General features: G+C 42.9%; 1 protein-coding gene across 5 annotated transcripts in view; it reads left to right on the forward strand.

Moving 5' to 3' along the window:
• Positions 1–18,489, forward strand: part of MPZL1 (myelin protein zero like 1) — a 66,508-nt gene that overhangs the window by 35,376 nt on the left and 12,643 nt on the right. Inside the window, exons 2-7 of one of the 5 annotated variants that reach the window (XR_003679460.2) lie at positions 9,127–9,293; positions 14,617–14,830; positions 15,571–15,703; positions 16,371–16,387; positions 16,885–16,983; positions 18,191–18,279. Coding sequence is in view for 2 of the 5 variants with exons in the window: in XM_007116029.4 (XP_007116091.2) it covers positions 9,127–9,293; positions 14,617–14,830; positions 15,571–15,703; positions 18,191–18,293 (617 nt within the window). In the remaining 3 variants the exon portion in view is untranslated. Of the gene's footprint in view, positions 1–9,126; positions 9,294–14,616; positions 14,831–15,570; positions 15,704–16,370; positions 16,525–16,884; positions 16,984–18,190; positions 18,294–18,489 lie in introns of those variants that run through there. The other 4 variants (XM_028488676.2, XR_003679459.2, XR_003679461.2 and 1 more) reach the window with 4 other exon arrangements.

Raw genomic sequence — 18,489 nt, forward strand, 5'->3', positions numbered from 1 at the left:
GCACGAACCTGTGTCCCCTGCATCGGCAGGTGGATTCTCAACCACTGCGCCACCAGGGAAGCCCTTGAGTAGAAATTTTGATATGCCATTTCAGCACCTGGGAAGCATAAAGCACATGAGAGTGTTATTCTGTTATCCATGGGTACGCCCCCAGAGCTTTCATCATGTTCTTTATGCTGAGCATTTTAGTCCACTATAATCTGTCAGAAGTAAAATGATCTGATTTCTTCCCAAAAGTGTCTTCTTTTCATCTCCTTGCTAAGAGCTGAGAAATGTTTGGACAGTTTTGGACAAACATTTGGACACAGATGATACAATTCAGGTTGACTACAACTGTGGCGTTTGTGTTGACTGCTTGATTGGAGACTTTGGTCTTTAGTGGAATCTGTGCCCTGTCTCTGCACCAGCCCGGGTGCATCCCAGGGGCCAGGCACTACACTGTAGATGTTTGTTCATTTGTCTCCACGAGACTGTCAGTCCATTAAGGGCAGAAGCCGAGTCCCAGCATGGTTTGAAAGGATAATGGTTGATTGAAAGAAGGAAAGCCGTAGCAGAAAAGAAAGATGAACAGTACATACATAGAGGAGGGCAAACAAGAAATACCATGGCTTTAGGGAGTCAAGTGATGAGTTCAATGAGTAGCCTGATTCAGGACCTTTTGAGTATCTCTCATTTGAGAAACAGAAAGATCTTTGCTGGTACAAAAAGGTTAAGGATAAAGATGTGGCCAGCTGGCCCTCAATCCTGAGTAGAAGGAATCAGCCCTGAGAGGAATTTGGTAATCCTGTGTGTTAGTAAACGTACATAACTTTTTTTTTTTTTAATTGAACATTTCAAAAGATGACTTGCCTTTGGGATTTTCTCATCAAAATAGGAAGGTGACTCTTGGAGGAAACCTATCTAAACTTCCTCTAAGATGATGTAAGCATTCATACTTGATCCTGAGTAATCTCTGAAATTCCTTTTGTGTTGGGCATTATGCTGAAGCCATTGGTTGTGAAGCAAGTATAATTTTTTATGGCTGAGTGTAAATGAGTTGTGATTGGTCTCTTTTATTCTTCTGTCCTTCTTTCATTCATTCTTTTCCAACTTTCAGACAAATGTTTGTCAAGCACACTGACAGGGTCAGGCATTTGCGAGGTAAAGAGGTTGGTTTGGTGAACAAGATGGACACAGCCACTGGCCCTCCCCTGGTTCCGGGCAGCAGGTCCCTCCCATAGAGTGTGAAGGGTGCCTTGACGGGAAAGGCAGGATGTAAAGGGGCACAGGGTGAGGGATGTGGGGCAGACACTGGGAGGAAGTCATTTTTAGACTGTGGCCTGAAGCATAACCTCAGACAAAGCATACGGAAGAGCGTGTTCCTAACAAATGAAAAGCTTAATTTATTAATATTTATGGCTCGTTGAATAGAGTATATTTTTTTAGCCACCCCTTACTTTGTGCCACCCAACTGAAGCAGGTCCAGAATAGCCCTAATGCAGGGCAGAAAGCAGCCCCCTTCAGCTGCAGAGTGGCCTGGTGCTGAGGGGGGCGTGAGGCCTCTACTAGACACTGGCATTTTTTCCACCGACACGCATCATCCGTTGGCTTCCCTTTATTCAGCCTGTTTATAGGAGTCACAGCTGTGCTGGGAGGGAATCGTGCTGGATGCTTTCACTGGAGCATTCGGGAATTAAAGAAGTTAATCTCTTAACACCTACTGATGTCTTCCTTTCTCTCTTTAAAAAAAATCAGTTTTTATTATGAAAAATAAAATGTATACAAAAGAAAGAGAGTGGGCTTGTGTGTGCGCACACACGTCGATACACTTTGCAGAGTGCACATTAAAAAACAAGCTCCCATGCCCTCACTACCTAGCCTAGGAAATTAAACACGCCCAACAGTGTGTGCTGCACACATCCTGCTCCATACACCCCATTCCAATCAGAACCACTAGTCTGAATTTTGTGTTCAGTGTTCTCTTTTGTCCCTCTCTTTTACTATGTTTTAAAAGGTCATATTTACGCTTGCACTAGGAGATATTACAATATCAGATTATCACTGTGTACCAACAGCAAACAAGAAATAGCCTGGAAAAGCTGTTTGAATAAATTGCTTGATTGTACTGTTTTAAAGAGGAGAATATACTGGTAACATCAAAGTACTTTAAAAAAAAAAGTCAAAACAAAAGCCTTTCAATTTCAAGGAAAACCTTAACAGGGTTAAGGGTAAGATTTTTACAAACCAAAGGTGTATTACACATGGACCCAGCAGTAACATGGCAAGGAATTGCTTTAACAATAACAATGAAAACACTGTTATTTTAAACTAGGCCATGAAAGTGTTTGTTCATTCGTAATAATGCCACTCCAGTATATTTTAAATGATTTTGTGGTATCAGAGTTTGAATTTACTGGCATTAAGGTCACCCTGACATGTACTAACATGAGACACGATTGACATTGTATTACTTCAATAATTCAAAATATTGAAATAGATCATGTCAGGAAATAGCCCTTTGGGCAAACCATTCTTTTTTTTTTTTAAATTAATTAATTTGTTTTTATTTTTGGCTGTGTTGGGTCTTCGTTTCTGTGCGTGGGCTTTCTCTGGTTGCAGCGAGCGCGGGCCACTCTTCATCGCGGTGCGCTGGCCTCTCACTGTCGTGGCCTCTCTTGTTGCGAAGCACAGGCTCCAGACGCGCAGGCTCAGTAGTTGTGGCTCACGGGCCTAGTTGCTCCGCGGCATGTGGGATCTTCCCAGACCAGGGCACGAACCCGTGTCCCCTGCATTGGCAGGCAGATTCTCAACCGCAGGCTCAGTAGTTGTGGCACACGGACCTAGTTGCTCTGCGGCATGTGGGATCTTCCCAGACCAGGGCACGAACCCGTGTCCCCTGCATTGGCAGGCAGATTCTCAACAACTGAGCCACCAGGGAAGCCCCTGTGCAAACCATTCCTGAATTTGCTTTTTTTCTGCTTGTGATGGATGTTTGTATTCTGTATTTGCACCCTACCCCCCACCTTTTCCTCTAAACTGTTCAGGTTTCCATCCAAAATGGAAGAGTATCAAGTTTGGGGTATCATATTTGACTACTGTAGAAATGACCCTTAGTGAGTTGATTGCACAAACTTTTTGATTACTTGTCAAATGATTTTGCAGGCTTTTTTCATTTAAATTGATCACCTACTTAGAGGGTCATTATCACTCCACTGCTAAATGATACTTTTGGGCAACAAAAGTGGTGCATTTTAGAAATTTGTTTCCCAGAGCACATCAGAAGAAGAGTTTTTGTTTATATGTTTTCTTGCCCTTTGAACTGTAGTGTAACTTAGCAAGATTCCTTCCCCAGGAAGAAAGTAAGCTCAGCTCCTGTTACCATTCTGAAGTTTATCTGTAAGTTAATATGTAACTCAGAATCCAAAGTTGGCCGGTTGTAAAAACATGTGTATATCATTTAATCTTTTTATTTCATTTCATTTCATTTCTATGTTTTTATTCCTGAGGCAATTGGTTTTTCCAAGATTCAACAGGAGACTTTTCCACCCTCATCAATGAGTTTTTAAACTAAAGTTTTAATACTTTTCACAGTGATTTTTGCCACTATACCATAATGGTAAATCTGAGTCTTAAAAAAAAAAAAACCTATGAAATATCTTATTCAGACTGGGAGTCCAGTCTACAGTGACATGGGATGACATGGATTAGAACAATAGTTTCTCTACATCTCAGTGCTCTTTATATTTGCGTTCTTTAGCCATTTTAACTAGCCCCTTAAAACTCTTTTATGACTCTGAAGACAAGCCATCTGAATTTCACAATAATTTTACTATGTACTTCCATAATACCCCTAGTCACTTAAAAAAAAGAAAAGGCTGACAAAGCAAACCATTCCCAATTGTTTAAGAAACCAGTGAATTCATCCCTGGCTTGGGCTGCATGGAATGTAGTCTGAGGGGCAGATCTATGCTTTCCTTCTCTTTCCCCACATAGGAGAAGCTTTGCTGGCGTTCATGCTCATCGCAGTTCATCAGAAACTGCTGTAAGCACTTAGGGCTTCTATGATGTGCATGGTTACCACGTGCAGTTTTAAGTACGGGGTTACTCTGCTGAAACTTAAGTATGAGGTCACTGCTGAAACTTCTCCCTGAGATCAGCTGTGCAGAGCACCTGACTCCCGGCAGCTCTCTTGTTTGAATGCCCTTCTCTCAGCTCTCATGTCATCATGACTTCCTGTCTCCTTGTCCATAGCACTGTCTGTCCTGGAGGCTCTCATCACAGGCAGAGGAGCAACAAGGTGACAGGGTGGCTGCTCAGCATGTTTAGGGAAGAAGCGTAGGAGATGAAGTCTGAGAGGTGGCCGCGGGCTAGCTTACATCAGGCTCTGTGGGTCACTCTGAGGACCTAGTCCTGATCCTGGCTGATGTGGGGAACGTGGAGGGTTTTGAGCAGGGGAGTGATAAGATCTGACTTGCATTTTACCAAGATCTCTCTGGCCTCTCCGTGGATTGGCTGCCGTTAAGTGGATGAGGTGGAAGAGAGAACCAGCTTAGGAAGTCATGGAAATAACCTGAGTGAAAGACAATGATGGCCTGAACCAAGATGGTAGCACTGACAGAGCATGGAGAGATCAACTTCTAGATATGTTTTTTGTAGAGACACATGTTTTGTGACGGCTTAGAGGTAAGTTGTGAGAAAGAGAGTTGTCCAGAGCTTGGACCTCAGCCACTGGAAGTCTGGAGTTGTCCTTTACTGAAATGGAGAAGCCCATGAAAGGGCAGGTCTGGAGGTGGGAATTAGGGGTTCAATCTTGACATTGTTAAATTTAAGATGCCAGTTAGATCCAAGCGACATTGCTGGATAAACATTGAATACGTATGCACACGTGTGTGTACGTGTGTGTGTGTGTGTGTGTGTGTGTGTGTGTGTGTGTGTAGCGGTCATTGGCATTTAGGAGGTATTTAAAGCCCTGAAACTAGATGAGGTTACCAACTTCCCTGGCGGTCCGGTGGTTAGGACTTTGGTTTCTCACAGCAGCATTGAATACATATGCACACGTGTGTGTACGTGTGTGTGTGTGTGTGTGTGTGTGTGTGTGTGTGTGTGTGTAGCGGTCATTGGCATTTAGGAGGTATTTAAAGCCCTGAAACTAGATGAGGTTACCAACTTCCCTGGCGGTCCGGTGGTTAGGACTTTGGTTTCTCACAGCAGCAGGTGCAGGTTTCATCCCTGGTTGGGGAACTAAGCTCCTGCATGCCGCATGGTGCAGCCAAAATAGATAGATGTATAGATGAGGTCACCAAGAGAATGACTGGATAAAAGGCCAGAGGGATGGTCTGGGACTGTCCAGCATGTAGAGGTCAGGGGACTAGGAAAGGAGCAGGTAATGAGATGAGGAGAGAATCAAAAGGGGGTGGGTGATGTTTCAGAGGCCAAACTGGAAAAAAAGGAGGGAGTGATCAATTGTATCAAATGCAGGCAGATCCATAAGATGAGATTTGAGAATTAACTGTTGGTTCAGCCGCATGGAGGTCGTTGGATTCCTTAACAAGAACAGTTTTAGTGGAGTGCTGGGGATGAAAGCCTGAATTGGGTTTCTTCAGGAGATCGTGGGAGGAGAGGGAGACTGTGCACAGTGACCGCAGACAATTCGTTCAAGATGTACAAGTTAGAGGAGGGCAAAGGAATCTTAGCTGTGGGGCAATGCAGGGTCAAGATTTTTTCCCCCTAAAGTTGGGAGATAAATGTATATCCTTCTCTGGCTGATGGCAGTAACTCAGTAGAGAATGAAATATTCAGGAGAAAAAGGGAGACTTGCTGGATCAGTGCCCCTAGGTACGTGAGAGCAGATGAGATCCAGTGCACAGTGGAGAGTAGTGCAGACATTTCCCACATAGGAAGACAGGGCACAGATGCAGAAGGTGAAGGTAGGATGTGGTTGGGGACACAGAGAAGGTCTCTTGTGATTGCTTCTGTTTTCTTAGGGAAACAGGAAGCACAGTCATCAGCTGAGCGAGAGAAGCAGGAGGAGGTCTACAGCTGAGGTCAGAGAGGAAAGTATAAAATAGTCATTTAGGAGAGCGGAGCCTAGATGGGGTAGGGAAATGTGGGAGGATTGCTGGGCACCATTAAGAGTCCCCTCTTTGAAGTTAGCGGTCATGAATGTAAGGTGGAACCAGTCAGTGAGATTGTGTGCTTTTCTCCAGCTGTGGTCAGCCACCCTGGTAGAGATGCAGACGGACAGAGAAGTGGACTTAACCAGAGTTGAGGTCTGGCCGGGCGAATGCGCTGACGGGAGAGAGAGGCAGAGGAGCTGATGGTGCAGCCAGGGGATGAGTCTTGTGCTGCACCGTGGATCTGATCCGAGCGGGACAAGTGGAGACGTGCTGGGGATGAGACAGTAAAAGGATTGGAGGACTGATGGGTTCTGGGTTCTAATGTGGCTGAAGGATTGATAAAATTCAGGGTATTGGAGGAAATGTTCTGGAAAGTCAGAAGTGGTCAATCTAGAGGGTTGAGAGCCTGAAAATTAAGATTGTGGAGGGGGAGCAGGTATTAATGATAGGGTCTCGGGCAGCGGTTCTTGACCAGGAGCAATTTGCCCCTGAGGAGGGGACATTTGCGGTTGTCTAAGGACACTTTTGGTTGTCACAGCTGGAATGAGAAAAGCTGCTACGGACACCTAGTAGAGGTCAGGGATGCTGCTAAACATCCTATAACGCACAGGCAAGCCCCACAGCAAAGACTAATCTGGCCCGATTGTCAGTAGTGCCACGGTTGAGAAGCCCTGGGCTAGGGTATGATTATGGGAATTAGCAGCTGGGATAGGCCTCCTCTGAGGATAAGATCATTGGAGAAGATAAGATAAACAAAGAGATCAGAGTTTTGGAAGGTTCTTCCTATGACTAATGGAAGCTCCAAGAATTATGGCAAGAGTGGGAGAAAGAACCAGGGGGGATAAGAGGAAGTTAACTAGCTATGTATGGAGTTATTTTATTTTTCTGCAACTGACTGATTGGCTGGAGTTGGGATTCATTTTCCTGGCTCTAACAGCTGCATGTCCAAATTAGCCAAAGAGTGATGGTACTGTTGTTGTTTTTAAAAGCCACTTGTTTATTAACCAGCTTTGGCATAATTAAATTGTCTGTCTTAAATAGATTGTCTAAAAGCCCATTTAGGCATTTGGTTGGTCTTTTTGGTCAGAATTCCATGACTGTAAACTTGGGCACTTGGCCCAGTTGCGTCATTAAATAACATCTTAGGGTAACAGTTCTTGCAGCCAGGCCTTGTGGCAGGGATCTGGTTTGAGAAAATCCTTGAGAAACTTTATTTGTTGACTTTAAAGACTGTGGCTTTCCTTGGAGTGCTCATCCCAGTGGAGAAAACTAGTCAAAATCACACAGAGTAAATAAGGGTTACAAACCAGTGCTGCTTCCTGGAATAAACTGGTCAAATTGTCCAGTTTTATGCTTTGTCCTTCATTTTGAACTCAAGTGCCCTGGGACTGCTTTTCTGCCTACCCACAATAGCAAGGAACTGTCTTTTGTTTGCTTCTTGTTTAAAAGAAGGGCTTGTTTTGAGGTTTGGACCACGTATAATAATCCATTGTTCCCTATAATAATAATCCACCCTCGTTAGCAGAAAAAAATCTGCTTGATGCAGTGTGGCTATCAGTTTATTTAGAAGAATGGCCAAAAGTGCCCATTGTGTCGTGAGGATAAACATTTGGAAGATGGTTGGGAGGAAATGGGGGAGTACTCTTGTTCTCCTTGGCCTGGAGTCATAGTTAAGACCTCAGGAAGAAAAAATTCTGAATATGACCATCAGTCCTGGGTGACAATACCCTTCCTTATTCTGCTTGTCTGTTACATTCTAAGAATAATTGGAACACTGCAGATAGGGATTCTCTCCCCACTATTTCTTTAAAAAAACCTTATTTTTAAAATGGGTGTTTTTAATCTCTTCTATATTAGCTGTAATTGTTTCCACTTTTAGGCCAAATAAGTTTCTTTCTAACCTTCTTTAGTCCATGAAAGGGTCTCTTTTTGCGTGAAGATTATTTTATTTTAGCAGGAATCCTTAATAATTCCTGCAGTTGCCTCTGATTATGGATCTCAGAAAAAGAGCTATTTTTATATGCCAAGTGATAGACATTTTAATTACTACTTCCTGGGCTTAAGCTAACTGAAAAAACTCAGTGAGTAAATGAATATATGACCCAGTGTGGTCAGTTATTTCTTGAGTACACATGTATCTAGCACACTGAAATCCAGAGGTAGGTAAGATTTCACTAATGAAAGCAAGATATGTTATGCTTTTTTTTTTTTTTTGCCTTAAATACCTTATAGGAAAAGGGTTAGTTAAATAATAAACATGGCTTTAAAATAAAGTGATATCTTACCTAAAACAGTTTTAATTGCTTTATATATGGAAGATGAGAAAAGATCAACCTGATATAAATTGAAATGTAGCAGGTGAATATGAGAACTATTTAAAGAAGTAAAAATATGGCCTCCACATCATTAAAAACAGACCATCAGAGAAACATGATGAGATGTCCTTCAGTAGATGAATGGATAAACTGTAGTACATCCGTACAAAGGATATTATTCAGCAATAAAATGAAATGGGCTTTCATGCCACAAAATGACATGGAGGAAGCTTAAATTAATATTCCTAAGCGAGAGAAGCCAGTCTGAAAAGGCTACATTTACTGAATGATTCCAAATATAGAATATTCTCAACGTTAGTGCTACACTAATGCAAGATGTTAATAATAGGGGAAACTGGGGCTTGGGGGAAGCTAGAGGGAATATATGGGAACTCCCTACTTTCTGCAAACCTCAAACTGCTCTGAAAAATAGTCTATTAATCAAAAGAAAACATAAATATTAGGTATAACTGAACCAGTAAAAATGTCTTCTTATTAGAAAACAAAAATCCCAGACTCTCAGCGGTTTAGTTTGTAGGAAATACCTGGCTATATAAATATAATATTCTGCCAGAAATGTATAGTACACAGTGGTGATGGATTACTGTATACATCTTGTAACGTTCTTGTATATTTTCTTTGTCCTCTGATAAATATGCACAGTGGTATTCATGCTAAATCCTACTCTTAAGCTTTCCTTGTTCCTTTCTCTCCAGTGACTGCTGGTGTATCGGCCCTGGAGGTGTATACACCAAAAGAAATCTTCGTGGCAAATGGGACACAAGGGAAGCTGACATGCAAGTTCAAGTCTACTAACACGACCGGCACGTTGACCTCAGTCTCCTGGAGCTTCCAGCCAGAGGGGACTGACACCACTGTGTCGGTAGGAATGCTTGTCTGCTCTCCGCTGGTCGTACCTCACGGGGTTCTTTACTGCTGTAGTGTGATTAATGATCCATTCTTCTGATTGCGCACTTGCAAAATGAGTGAGTTTGTTATCTATTAGAGACCTCAAGGCCCTTCTCTTGCTTCAGACTCTCCAAAAAAATAAATTCAGCATCTCTTAAATGCAGCTTCTTATCTATATTGATACTGATATTGATATCTCTATCTATCTATCTACCTATCTATCTATCTATATACTGGGTTGGAATGTATGCCTGATTTCCAAATGTTTGAGTGGACCTGTGTCCCTCAGGATTTATAAAAAGGAAGGCCCCTTGGGTGTTGTGTCTGAATAGGAAGGAAAGGTGAGGTAAAGTCAGAGATTACAAAGTTTTTTTGTTTTTGTTTTTGTTTTTTTTTTTTTTGGTGGTATGCGGACCTCCCTCTGCTGCGGCCTCTCCCGTCGCGGAGCACAGGCTCTGGACGCGCAGGCTCAGCGGCCATGGCTCACGGGCCCAGCCGCTCTGCGGCATGTGGGATCCTCCCAGACCGGGGCGCGAACCCCGTTCCCCTGCATCGGCAGGCGGACGCGCAACCACTGCGCCACCAGGGAAGCCCAGAGATTACAAATTTATATGACTTCCTCACTGGGTCCAATTGGGTATGGTTCTGGGTAAAACAGCCCCAGAGTGAGTGAGAGCAGGAACCCATACAAATGTCATGGGGAAGCAGAGTCAGAGGCATTCTTTTGCTTCCCATAAATATGGCATCAACGTGGAACATGTATCCTATAGATGCAAAATTAAACACACAGATTTACCCAGGAGAGTCCAAAAAATTATTTAAATTTGTGAAGATTTCCCACTGACATCTTTTGCCAGACTAGAAGTGAGGGACATTGTTTTATCTACGGAAAGTAAAGCATCATCAGGAAGACACCCAGATGCTCTTTCCTTCAAAGAGCAGTTTTACTTATGCTCAGAACATTCTTGTCATGTGGGTCAAAGCAGGTTTACATACCCCAAGCCTTAATATTAAGAACATGCTGTATTTCTTTTTTAAAATTTATTTATTTATTTATTTATTTATTTTTGGCTGCATTGGGTCTTTGTTGCTGCATGCAGGCTTTCTCTAGTTGCGGTGAGCGGGGCTACTCTTTGTTGTGGTGCGCGGGTTTCTCATTGCGGTGGCTTCTCTTGTTGTGGAGCATGGGCTCTAGGCACACGGGCTTCAGTAGTTGTGGCACATGGGCTCAGTAGTTGTGGCTCACGGGCTCTAGGGCACAGGCCCAGCAGTTGTGGCGCGTGGGCTTAGTTGCTCTGCGGCATGTGGGATCTTCCCAGACCAGGGCTCGAACCTGTGTCCCCTGCACTGGCAGGCAGATTCTTAACCACTGCACCACCAGGGAAGTCCAAACATGCTGTATTTTTTAGCTAATCAATTTATACTTACACACCAATCTGATTATAGTTAATTCCAGAATGTTCAGTTACTGATAACAGGATCCTTTAACTCCCAAATGTCAGGGCATAGTTAATAAGATGAGCAGGATGCTCATCATTTTTATAGATTTTCAGGAGAAGTAAAATCAAGCCCAACATACCAGATATGGCTTTTCTGGTCCGTGGAATTAGGGTCCACATGTCTAAAACAGAGCTCATCTTTTCTCCCCTCTGTTTCCCTTCTGTGCTAGTTCTTTTTGGGTATTTATGTTCTTCTAGGGACCTGATTTTTTTTTAAATCTTTGAGTTTTTTGGGGGTGGGGGTTTGTCCTTCCCTTCCCCATCCACTACCTCTTCGCTTCTATTCCTCACACCCACCCTGAGAAATAAGAACGTTTGCTGGCTCTTCCTACTTTGTTTCTGGCATCTAGCTTTTTGTCAGCCTTCCTGCGTCTCCGCTCTCCATTAAGTGATAAAAACTGTGTGCCGGGATTTGTGCAGCAACCCCCTTGGTTATTCCTCCACTTCAAATTATCCATCTTTCAACCCAGTCCTACAGTCTACCAGATGCCTTGTCTTAAAACAGTTCTTTCACCTCACCACTGCCCTAGTCAGAATCCTCATAGTTTCCCATCGCAAACAGTGCTTGTCTGTTCTAGCCCCACTTCTATTCTCTCATGTGATCTCCTTCAGTCTAGTAAAAAGTGCTTTATGCTTTGTTTTTCCACTTCTGAACTCTTGCCATTTAAGTTGTATCCCATCTTCACATTGTGATCCCTCCATAAGACCTCTTTTGACCTTTTTAGCTCTTCTTAAATACTCCCTGCCCATGTTATCTGAGCCACTCCTGTGAGAGAACGTCCCTTGCTATGACAGTTTTTCTCTTCTTTATCTTGAATGTAAGCATTTTGAGGGTAGAGATCTATCTTACACCTTTAGCGTCCCTCATGGTTTTAACACTGTGGCTTTTACTTAATAAATGTTTGTTGATAAGGAGATCTAGTCCCTTTTTGTGTGTGGGTTTTTTTACTGTTTCATTTCTCTCTTTCTTACTGGTTTGACCAAAGTGTTATTAATCAGTGCAGTTCAGCAAACATATACAGTTCCTGTGATGTGCTAAGTGTGGAGGAGCACAGAGAGAAATACAGCTTGTACCCTGCCTTCAGAGGGCACCCAGTCTGATGAGGGAGAGGTTTGCGGAGACCCAAAGGTGGGAAAGAGTGTAGTGTAGGTCTATGTTGCTGCTTCAGAAATGCTTCAGAGGATATTTGTAGATGAGGTAGGAAGGAAAGCAGAGACTAGATGACAGAAGGACTTGTTTGCTAAGCTAAGAGTTTATGGTTTATTTCCTGGTAAAGAAGAGAGGTGAAGGGTTTGGGGCAGGCAAGATATGATCGGACATGAGAGGCATTAAATAATGGAAATAGCTTAAGCTTTGAATTCTGTCTCCAAGACCTGTGACCCTGAGTAAGTCACTAAGGTTTTCTGAGCCTCTTTCCTCACTTGTCAAATATCTGGCAAGGTAAATCTCACCTTGCAGCGTGGTTAGGAGTGTCAGAGTGTTATTTTTCATGGTATTTCCCATTTCTGCCCATCTTACAAACAGAGGCCCTGGCTGCCTTTCTTGTTCAGTGACTAGCTCTGGAAGGCAGAGACAGTGTCTCCCTCTAGAGCAGAGGACAGGTTTGCTTACTGTCCAAGATAGAAATATGTCTCCCTTTGGGGCCATCATAAAAGATTTGGGTTTCCTAAGCTTGGGGCTTCTCAGCTGTGATACCGAGCCTCTGCACGCGCAGCATCCACCCAAGCCCCTCCATGCCGTCCTTATAGGCGTTGGGGGGCAGGGGCCACAGATAAAAACATGCTGCTTGCTGTCTGTAAGTAATAGGGTCCTTTGTCTCCAAGTCTTCTTCATGAGAACAAAGACTTCCCAGGAGTCTTGTGTCTTCTGCCAGCATCTGTGAACCTGTGGCAGACTTGCAGGGAGGGTAAAATCTCAGCGACTTCATAGTTCCTAACAAGCATTAGTTATATTAAACACAGGGTATGTATTTGATAAATGGTTTTTAATTTTTTTTTTCCCAGTAATCATTTAGGCATTGTGGAGGATGGATTAGAGGAACTTGAGACCAGTTAAGAGGTCATAGCCCAAGATGATGAGGACATAAAAATCAGGTATTATCAGTGGGAATTAAATAGAAAAGAGAAACTTAGGAGATGGAATTGACAGGATTGGGGATTTTTTTTTTCTTTAAAGATTTATTTATTATTTATTTATTTAATTTATTTTTGGCTGCGTCAGGTCTTAGTTGCGGCATGCAGGATCTTCGTTGAGGTATGCAGGATCTTTCGTTGTGGTGCACGGGCTTCTCTCTAGTTGTGGCCTGCGGGTTTTCTCTTCTTTAGTTGTGGCGCGCAGGCTCCAGGGCGTGTGGGCTCTGTAGTTTGCGGCATGTGGCCTCTAGTTGAGGCACATGAGCTCAGTAGTTGTAGAGCGCAGGCTTAGTTGCCCCACGGCATGCGAGATGCTAGTTCCCCAACCAGGAATCGAACCCACATCCCCTGCATTGGAAGGTGGATTCTTCACCACTGGACCACCAGGGAAGTCCCAGGATTGGGAAATTAATTGGATGGGGAGGAAGACAGAGGAATTAACGATAACTCCAAAATTTATGGTTTGGGAGACTGGCATGTAGCCATCAGTCAAGATGGGATACACAGGTAGAAGATGGAGTTTATAGGAGAAGGTGGCAGACTTGGAGGGTGGAGGCAGCTGAGTGAGTAGACAGTTGGATCAGGGGTCTAGAGCTCCAGGAAGCACTATGCATGAGAGAGGTTTGCAAGTTAACAAAATGTAGATGGCCATTAAATCATAGGAATGGATGAGATTGCACAGGGGTTTTCAGCTTCCACAAAAGGTTCTGAAAATGTTGTGTTTGGATTGCCAGTGTAGCTCGGTGGTTGACTAATGCTCATTTCCACCACCCTCCCCAACCCCACTATTGCCCCATCTGTGAATACGAACAAAGACATCCAGCCTCTAGCAGAGCTGCTTGGATTGAAGCCACATATCAGGATAGATCTCCACCCACCAGGCCTGACCTTACTTCCAGGGGGCTGGGTTTGACAAAGTTACTTTGAGAAATGAGTTCCTTTGCTGAAAGCAGGTCTGAGGAGAGAGTGAGAGTGGAAAGAGAAAGGTGCTAAAGGCTGAACCTGCAAAGGCGGACAGAACATTCTGGGTTGTCTGGGCTGTGTTCCTGTCATATATCCATGACTTTGCTGTAGGAAACCAATAAGTAAGACTGGGTAACCCATCAGGTTAACTGATCTGTGATATTTAGGCTTCTTTTTCTTGATGACTTTGCGTATCTTAAAGGTAAGCTTTTTGAGTTAAGGCTGAAACCTTTGGATTCACTGGGCTCAGTTGTGGTGTCCATTAGAGCATTGGCTTTGAAGAGTCAGGTGGTCCTGACTTTGACTCTGGATCCACCACCTATTGTCATTGTGACACTGGGCAAATGGTTTCTTTGAGTCTCCATTTTCTTATTATAAAAATATGAGTGGTAATTGCTATACCACTGGGCTATTGAGAGGTGTAGAGAGAATGTACACATTTATTTCTCCAACTGAAACAGGGTTGAACTCCATGATTTCTAAATCCCTGTCTGGCTTAGGTTCTATAGCTTGAGATTTGTAATATGATGTGGCATTTCTTTCTGGATGAAGTCTTTTTTTCACGTCCTTCTACTCCGCCATCTTGATTGGAGCTCCTCAGATGAAGTCTTTTTTTAAAAGAACCCTTCACAGCATGCCTATACTGAGTTTAGAACGTCTACCTTTGAGAATAGCTCATGTGTTCTTTTTTTCTAATTGCAGTTTTTCCACTACTCCCAAGGGCAAGTGTATGCCGGGAATTATCCACCATTTAAGGACAGAATCAGCTGGGCTGGAGACCTCGACAAGAAAGATGCATCAATCAACATAGAAAATATGCAGTTTATACACAATGGCACCTACATCTGTGATGTCAAAAATCCTCCTGACATTGTTGTCCAGCCAGGACACATTAGGCTTTATGTTGTAGAGAAAGGTACTTCCTTGAGTATTTTTGCAGTAATGATGCAGTCCCCTTTATCTCATGCTTAGTTAGAGAACAAGAGTTACATTTCAGGGTGTGTTTGAAAGGGGTATTTCTGCCATACAGTTATGCTCCCTGTTTCCATAGACCTGTGGCTCTACCGAACATGCCTGGGGGTCAGGGAACTCATTCCAACCGGAGTGGCTGATTTCTCCATTTATATACCTGCTGTCTGGAGCATATTGATCAGATTAAAGGAGTATGAATTTTTCACTGTTAATTAGAAGTAAGACCAGATTCATTATAGTTGGATGGGGTGAGTATTGGGAAAGAAGGAGATTAATATTGTTTTAATATTCTCCAGGAGAAAGCTTTAACATTGGCAGAAACAGTATAGCTATTTCTTCACCTTTTTTGGAGAATAAGCAGGAAATGCAGGTTCTGCTCTCTCATTTCGAGACAAAGTCTGCTTTGTTGGAGAATAGATTGAGGTAAATTCACCTCCCCAGCTTTTCTTTGATTTTAGAGCATTGAGAGGGATTATGTATATAGAAATGTTTTTAGTTCTAAAGCTCATTCTTTATCAGCTAATGTTCCTATGTCATCCACTAGGTACTAGGATCTCATAATTTGGATAATAAAATAGTGTATGGTAATTGCTAAAGGAAGACACTTGTTTATTAACTTAATACAATTCCATTTCTTCTCTCTGTCGCCATGTACCTTAAACCTATTTTGTTCTTTCTCTCTAGAGATTTTGCCCGCGTTTCCAGTTTGGGTGGTGGTGGGTATAGTTACTGCTGTGGTCCTAGGTCTCACTTTGGTCATCACCGTGATTCTGGCTGTCCTCTATAGAAGGAAAAACTCTAAACGGGATTACACCGGGTAAGAAGCTCTGCTGCTGGGGGGAAGGGTGGAGGGAAGGAATCAGAGTTTATGAAAACTTCTGTATGTTTTATGGGAAAAGAATTGTGAAGCATTAGCTACTGTTAGCTTTCATGTCGGAATCGAGCCATCTTCTTAGAAGATGTTCTGACATGGGCAAGCAGAAATCAGTGGCCTGCTGTTAAACGTGGACTATGACACTAATCCCTGTTTCAGTTTCTTTCTTAGGTTTGGTGAAATGGACTGCTCAGTAGTCTGTGCTCTGTGTTTCAGTATCATCCACTCTGCAATTAGCATTATTAAGCCACAGATATCACTTACCTAATATGAGTTTAATTTGATCTCTAGGTAATAATCTCATAAGGTTCTTCTTTTCAGTTAGGTAAATATAATAATAATAATAAGAGGAGTATGCTGATAAATGACCCCCACCTGATGTGATGATGCAGGGCTTTTCCTGTTTGTAGTTTGGTGAGGAGGTTTATTGCTTTGACCATTCTCGAATGCATGGCTGGACTCATCCAAGCTGAGTTAATAAGAGTTGAACATCAAAATATACCAGCAATAAAGAAAAGTAGACTTCCGTTTTGTTTGCGGCTTCTCAGAGAACACGTTTGAGCATAGGGTGTGTGTCTAATTGAAGAACCCTCTGTTTTTGCCACTCCAGCTGGAAAGCTAGCCTGTGTAAGCTTGGTAGAACTCGTGTGGTAAGACTGAGAGTGAGGCTGGGTTTCAGTTGATGTAGCACGAGCTGCGTCCCTGGTGCACGGAAGAGACTGTGGTTGAGGGTTGCATGCCCTGGACTCCCTGGCTGGTGGATGGTGGGGACCTCTCGCTTTGGGCTCTGCTGCTCTACTTTTTAGGAGTGCTGTGTTTTAAGGAGTTTAAGTGTTCAAATTCAGATATCATTTGCTTGGAATGTTTCTATTCTGCTGACTGTACCTGCCCCCTTGCATGGTGACTGGTTTATGATGAAATATAACCGGAGCATTGGTTTTCAACATGAAACTAATCCAGGGTGGTGACACGCCAGTCTCTGTAGTTCACACTTTTTGGGTTAATAAAGGCACAGAAAAGTGTGCCTTAGAATTCTGCATGGCATCGTGAACGCTGCTATTCTTCTTACTTTGGTTTTTTTTTCCCCCTCCCCTGCCTTTTCTACCTTGGTGTGCCGGGATCAGATCCTGCCTATCTTCCACTTCTTAAGAAAAGCTGACATAGACGACACATTGGGACTATAACAGGGCTGGGTCTCCTCTTCCACTCCCACTAGACATATGGTAACTAATCTCATTGGCCGTTGCTGTTAATATTCATGTGTATGTATTCAGCCCATCTCCCTTGTCAACAACTAACTAGCCAGCTCTAAGCTAACCCAACAGCTATCATGGTTTGTCCACAAATATGTCATGTGTCTGTGTTAGAAACATGTTGAGTGTACCATCCCAATGAAATTGGGTTGTCAGGTTTTATGGTCATCTGAACATATATGTTCTTCATGTAAAATGCCTTTGTGTGTGTGTGTGTGTGTGTGTGTGTGTGTGTGTGTTTTAGTTTTTTTATACTTGAATTGTATTATTACTGAGTTAGACTCTTTATGTTACAATACTCAAACCATTTTGGTTTGTGGCATATAGCCTCCCGGTTCAGAGAAGGCACAGTTTACAGAATGCTTTGTATGCTTTGGTCTTAGTAATGACACTTTAAATGTGATTCTCTCCACACTAAGATTTTTAAAAAGTACATCATAAGGGATTGAAGCTCTGCTGAAGACACATCCCATTAGGGAATCCCTAATGAGTTACCTCCTGGCATTTACTTTCCCTGGTTTATTTATGAGATAGGGCTTGCTGTTGAAGACCCGATGCCCCTGAAAAAGTTCAGCCCATGTGATGTGGCATTCCACAGTTTCTTATCATCCATGACTTCCTGGATTTTCTTTGGTTTGGTTGCGGAATTGGTAGGGAAACAAACTATGGGGACCTAGGGAATGGAAGGAATGAGATAAGCCAAGACTATGAGCCTGGATCTGTATCTGTCATTTTGGAAGCACGTTCAGAAGAGGTTTGCCTTTGATGATCACAAAAGCGAATTGCTATCAAGAAGGTATAGCTTGCTCCTTTAAACCTGTATCCCAGAGGAGGATTTATGATAGGGGAAAAAGCCAAAGAAGCAAAAGGATAAATGTACATTGTAGCCAGAATCCCATCCGGCAGATATCATTGTTGTAAACTGGGGCAAAGAGATTGCACCACATTGGATTCTGTACCTCCCCTGGGGTAGCTTCACTGACTTGGAAGAATTAGTGTCAGGGATAAAAAATAGTTTCAAGATATGTGATTGTTTTGATACTCATTGTTTTGTTGAGTTTTGTTTTTATACATCTGCTACTTCATTTTGTCATCACTTGCATTTCTATATTTTTTGTTTCCATTTATTTTAATTCTTTTTTTTTTTTTCACATTCTCCAAATTGCCAATTCATCAGCTGCAATACATCAGAAAATGTGTCACCGGTTAAGCAGGCTCCACGGAAGTCCCCCTCCGACACAGAGGGTCTAGTAAAGAGCCTGCCTTCTGGATCTCACCAGGTAATGGCTGATTGCAGTTCTGCCCACCATGCCATGCTCTGCAGTTTGGTGCTGTGTCACATTGTGGGGTGTGGGAAAGAATAATGAGCTGTGAGAAATGGACAGAAAGAGAGAGAGCAAGAGAAAGAGAGGGGAACGTAAGGGCTGGTTTAGGAGGACCACAAGAAGGTACGTGGAGAAGAATCTGACTTGAGTA

The sequence above is a fragment of the Physeter macrocephalus genome, chromosome 4 (assembly GCF_002837175.3).
Source record: "Physeter macrocephalus isolate SW-GA chromosome 4, ASM283717v5, whole genome shotgun sequence".
Taxonomy (NCBI): Eukaryota; Metazoa; Chordata; class Mammalia; order Artiodactyla; family Physeteridae; genus Physeter; species Physeter macrocephalus.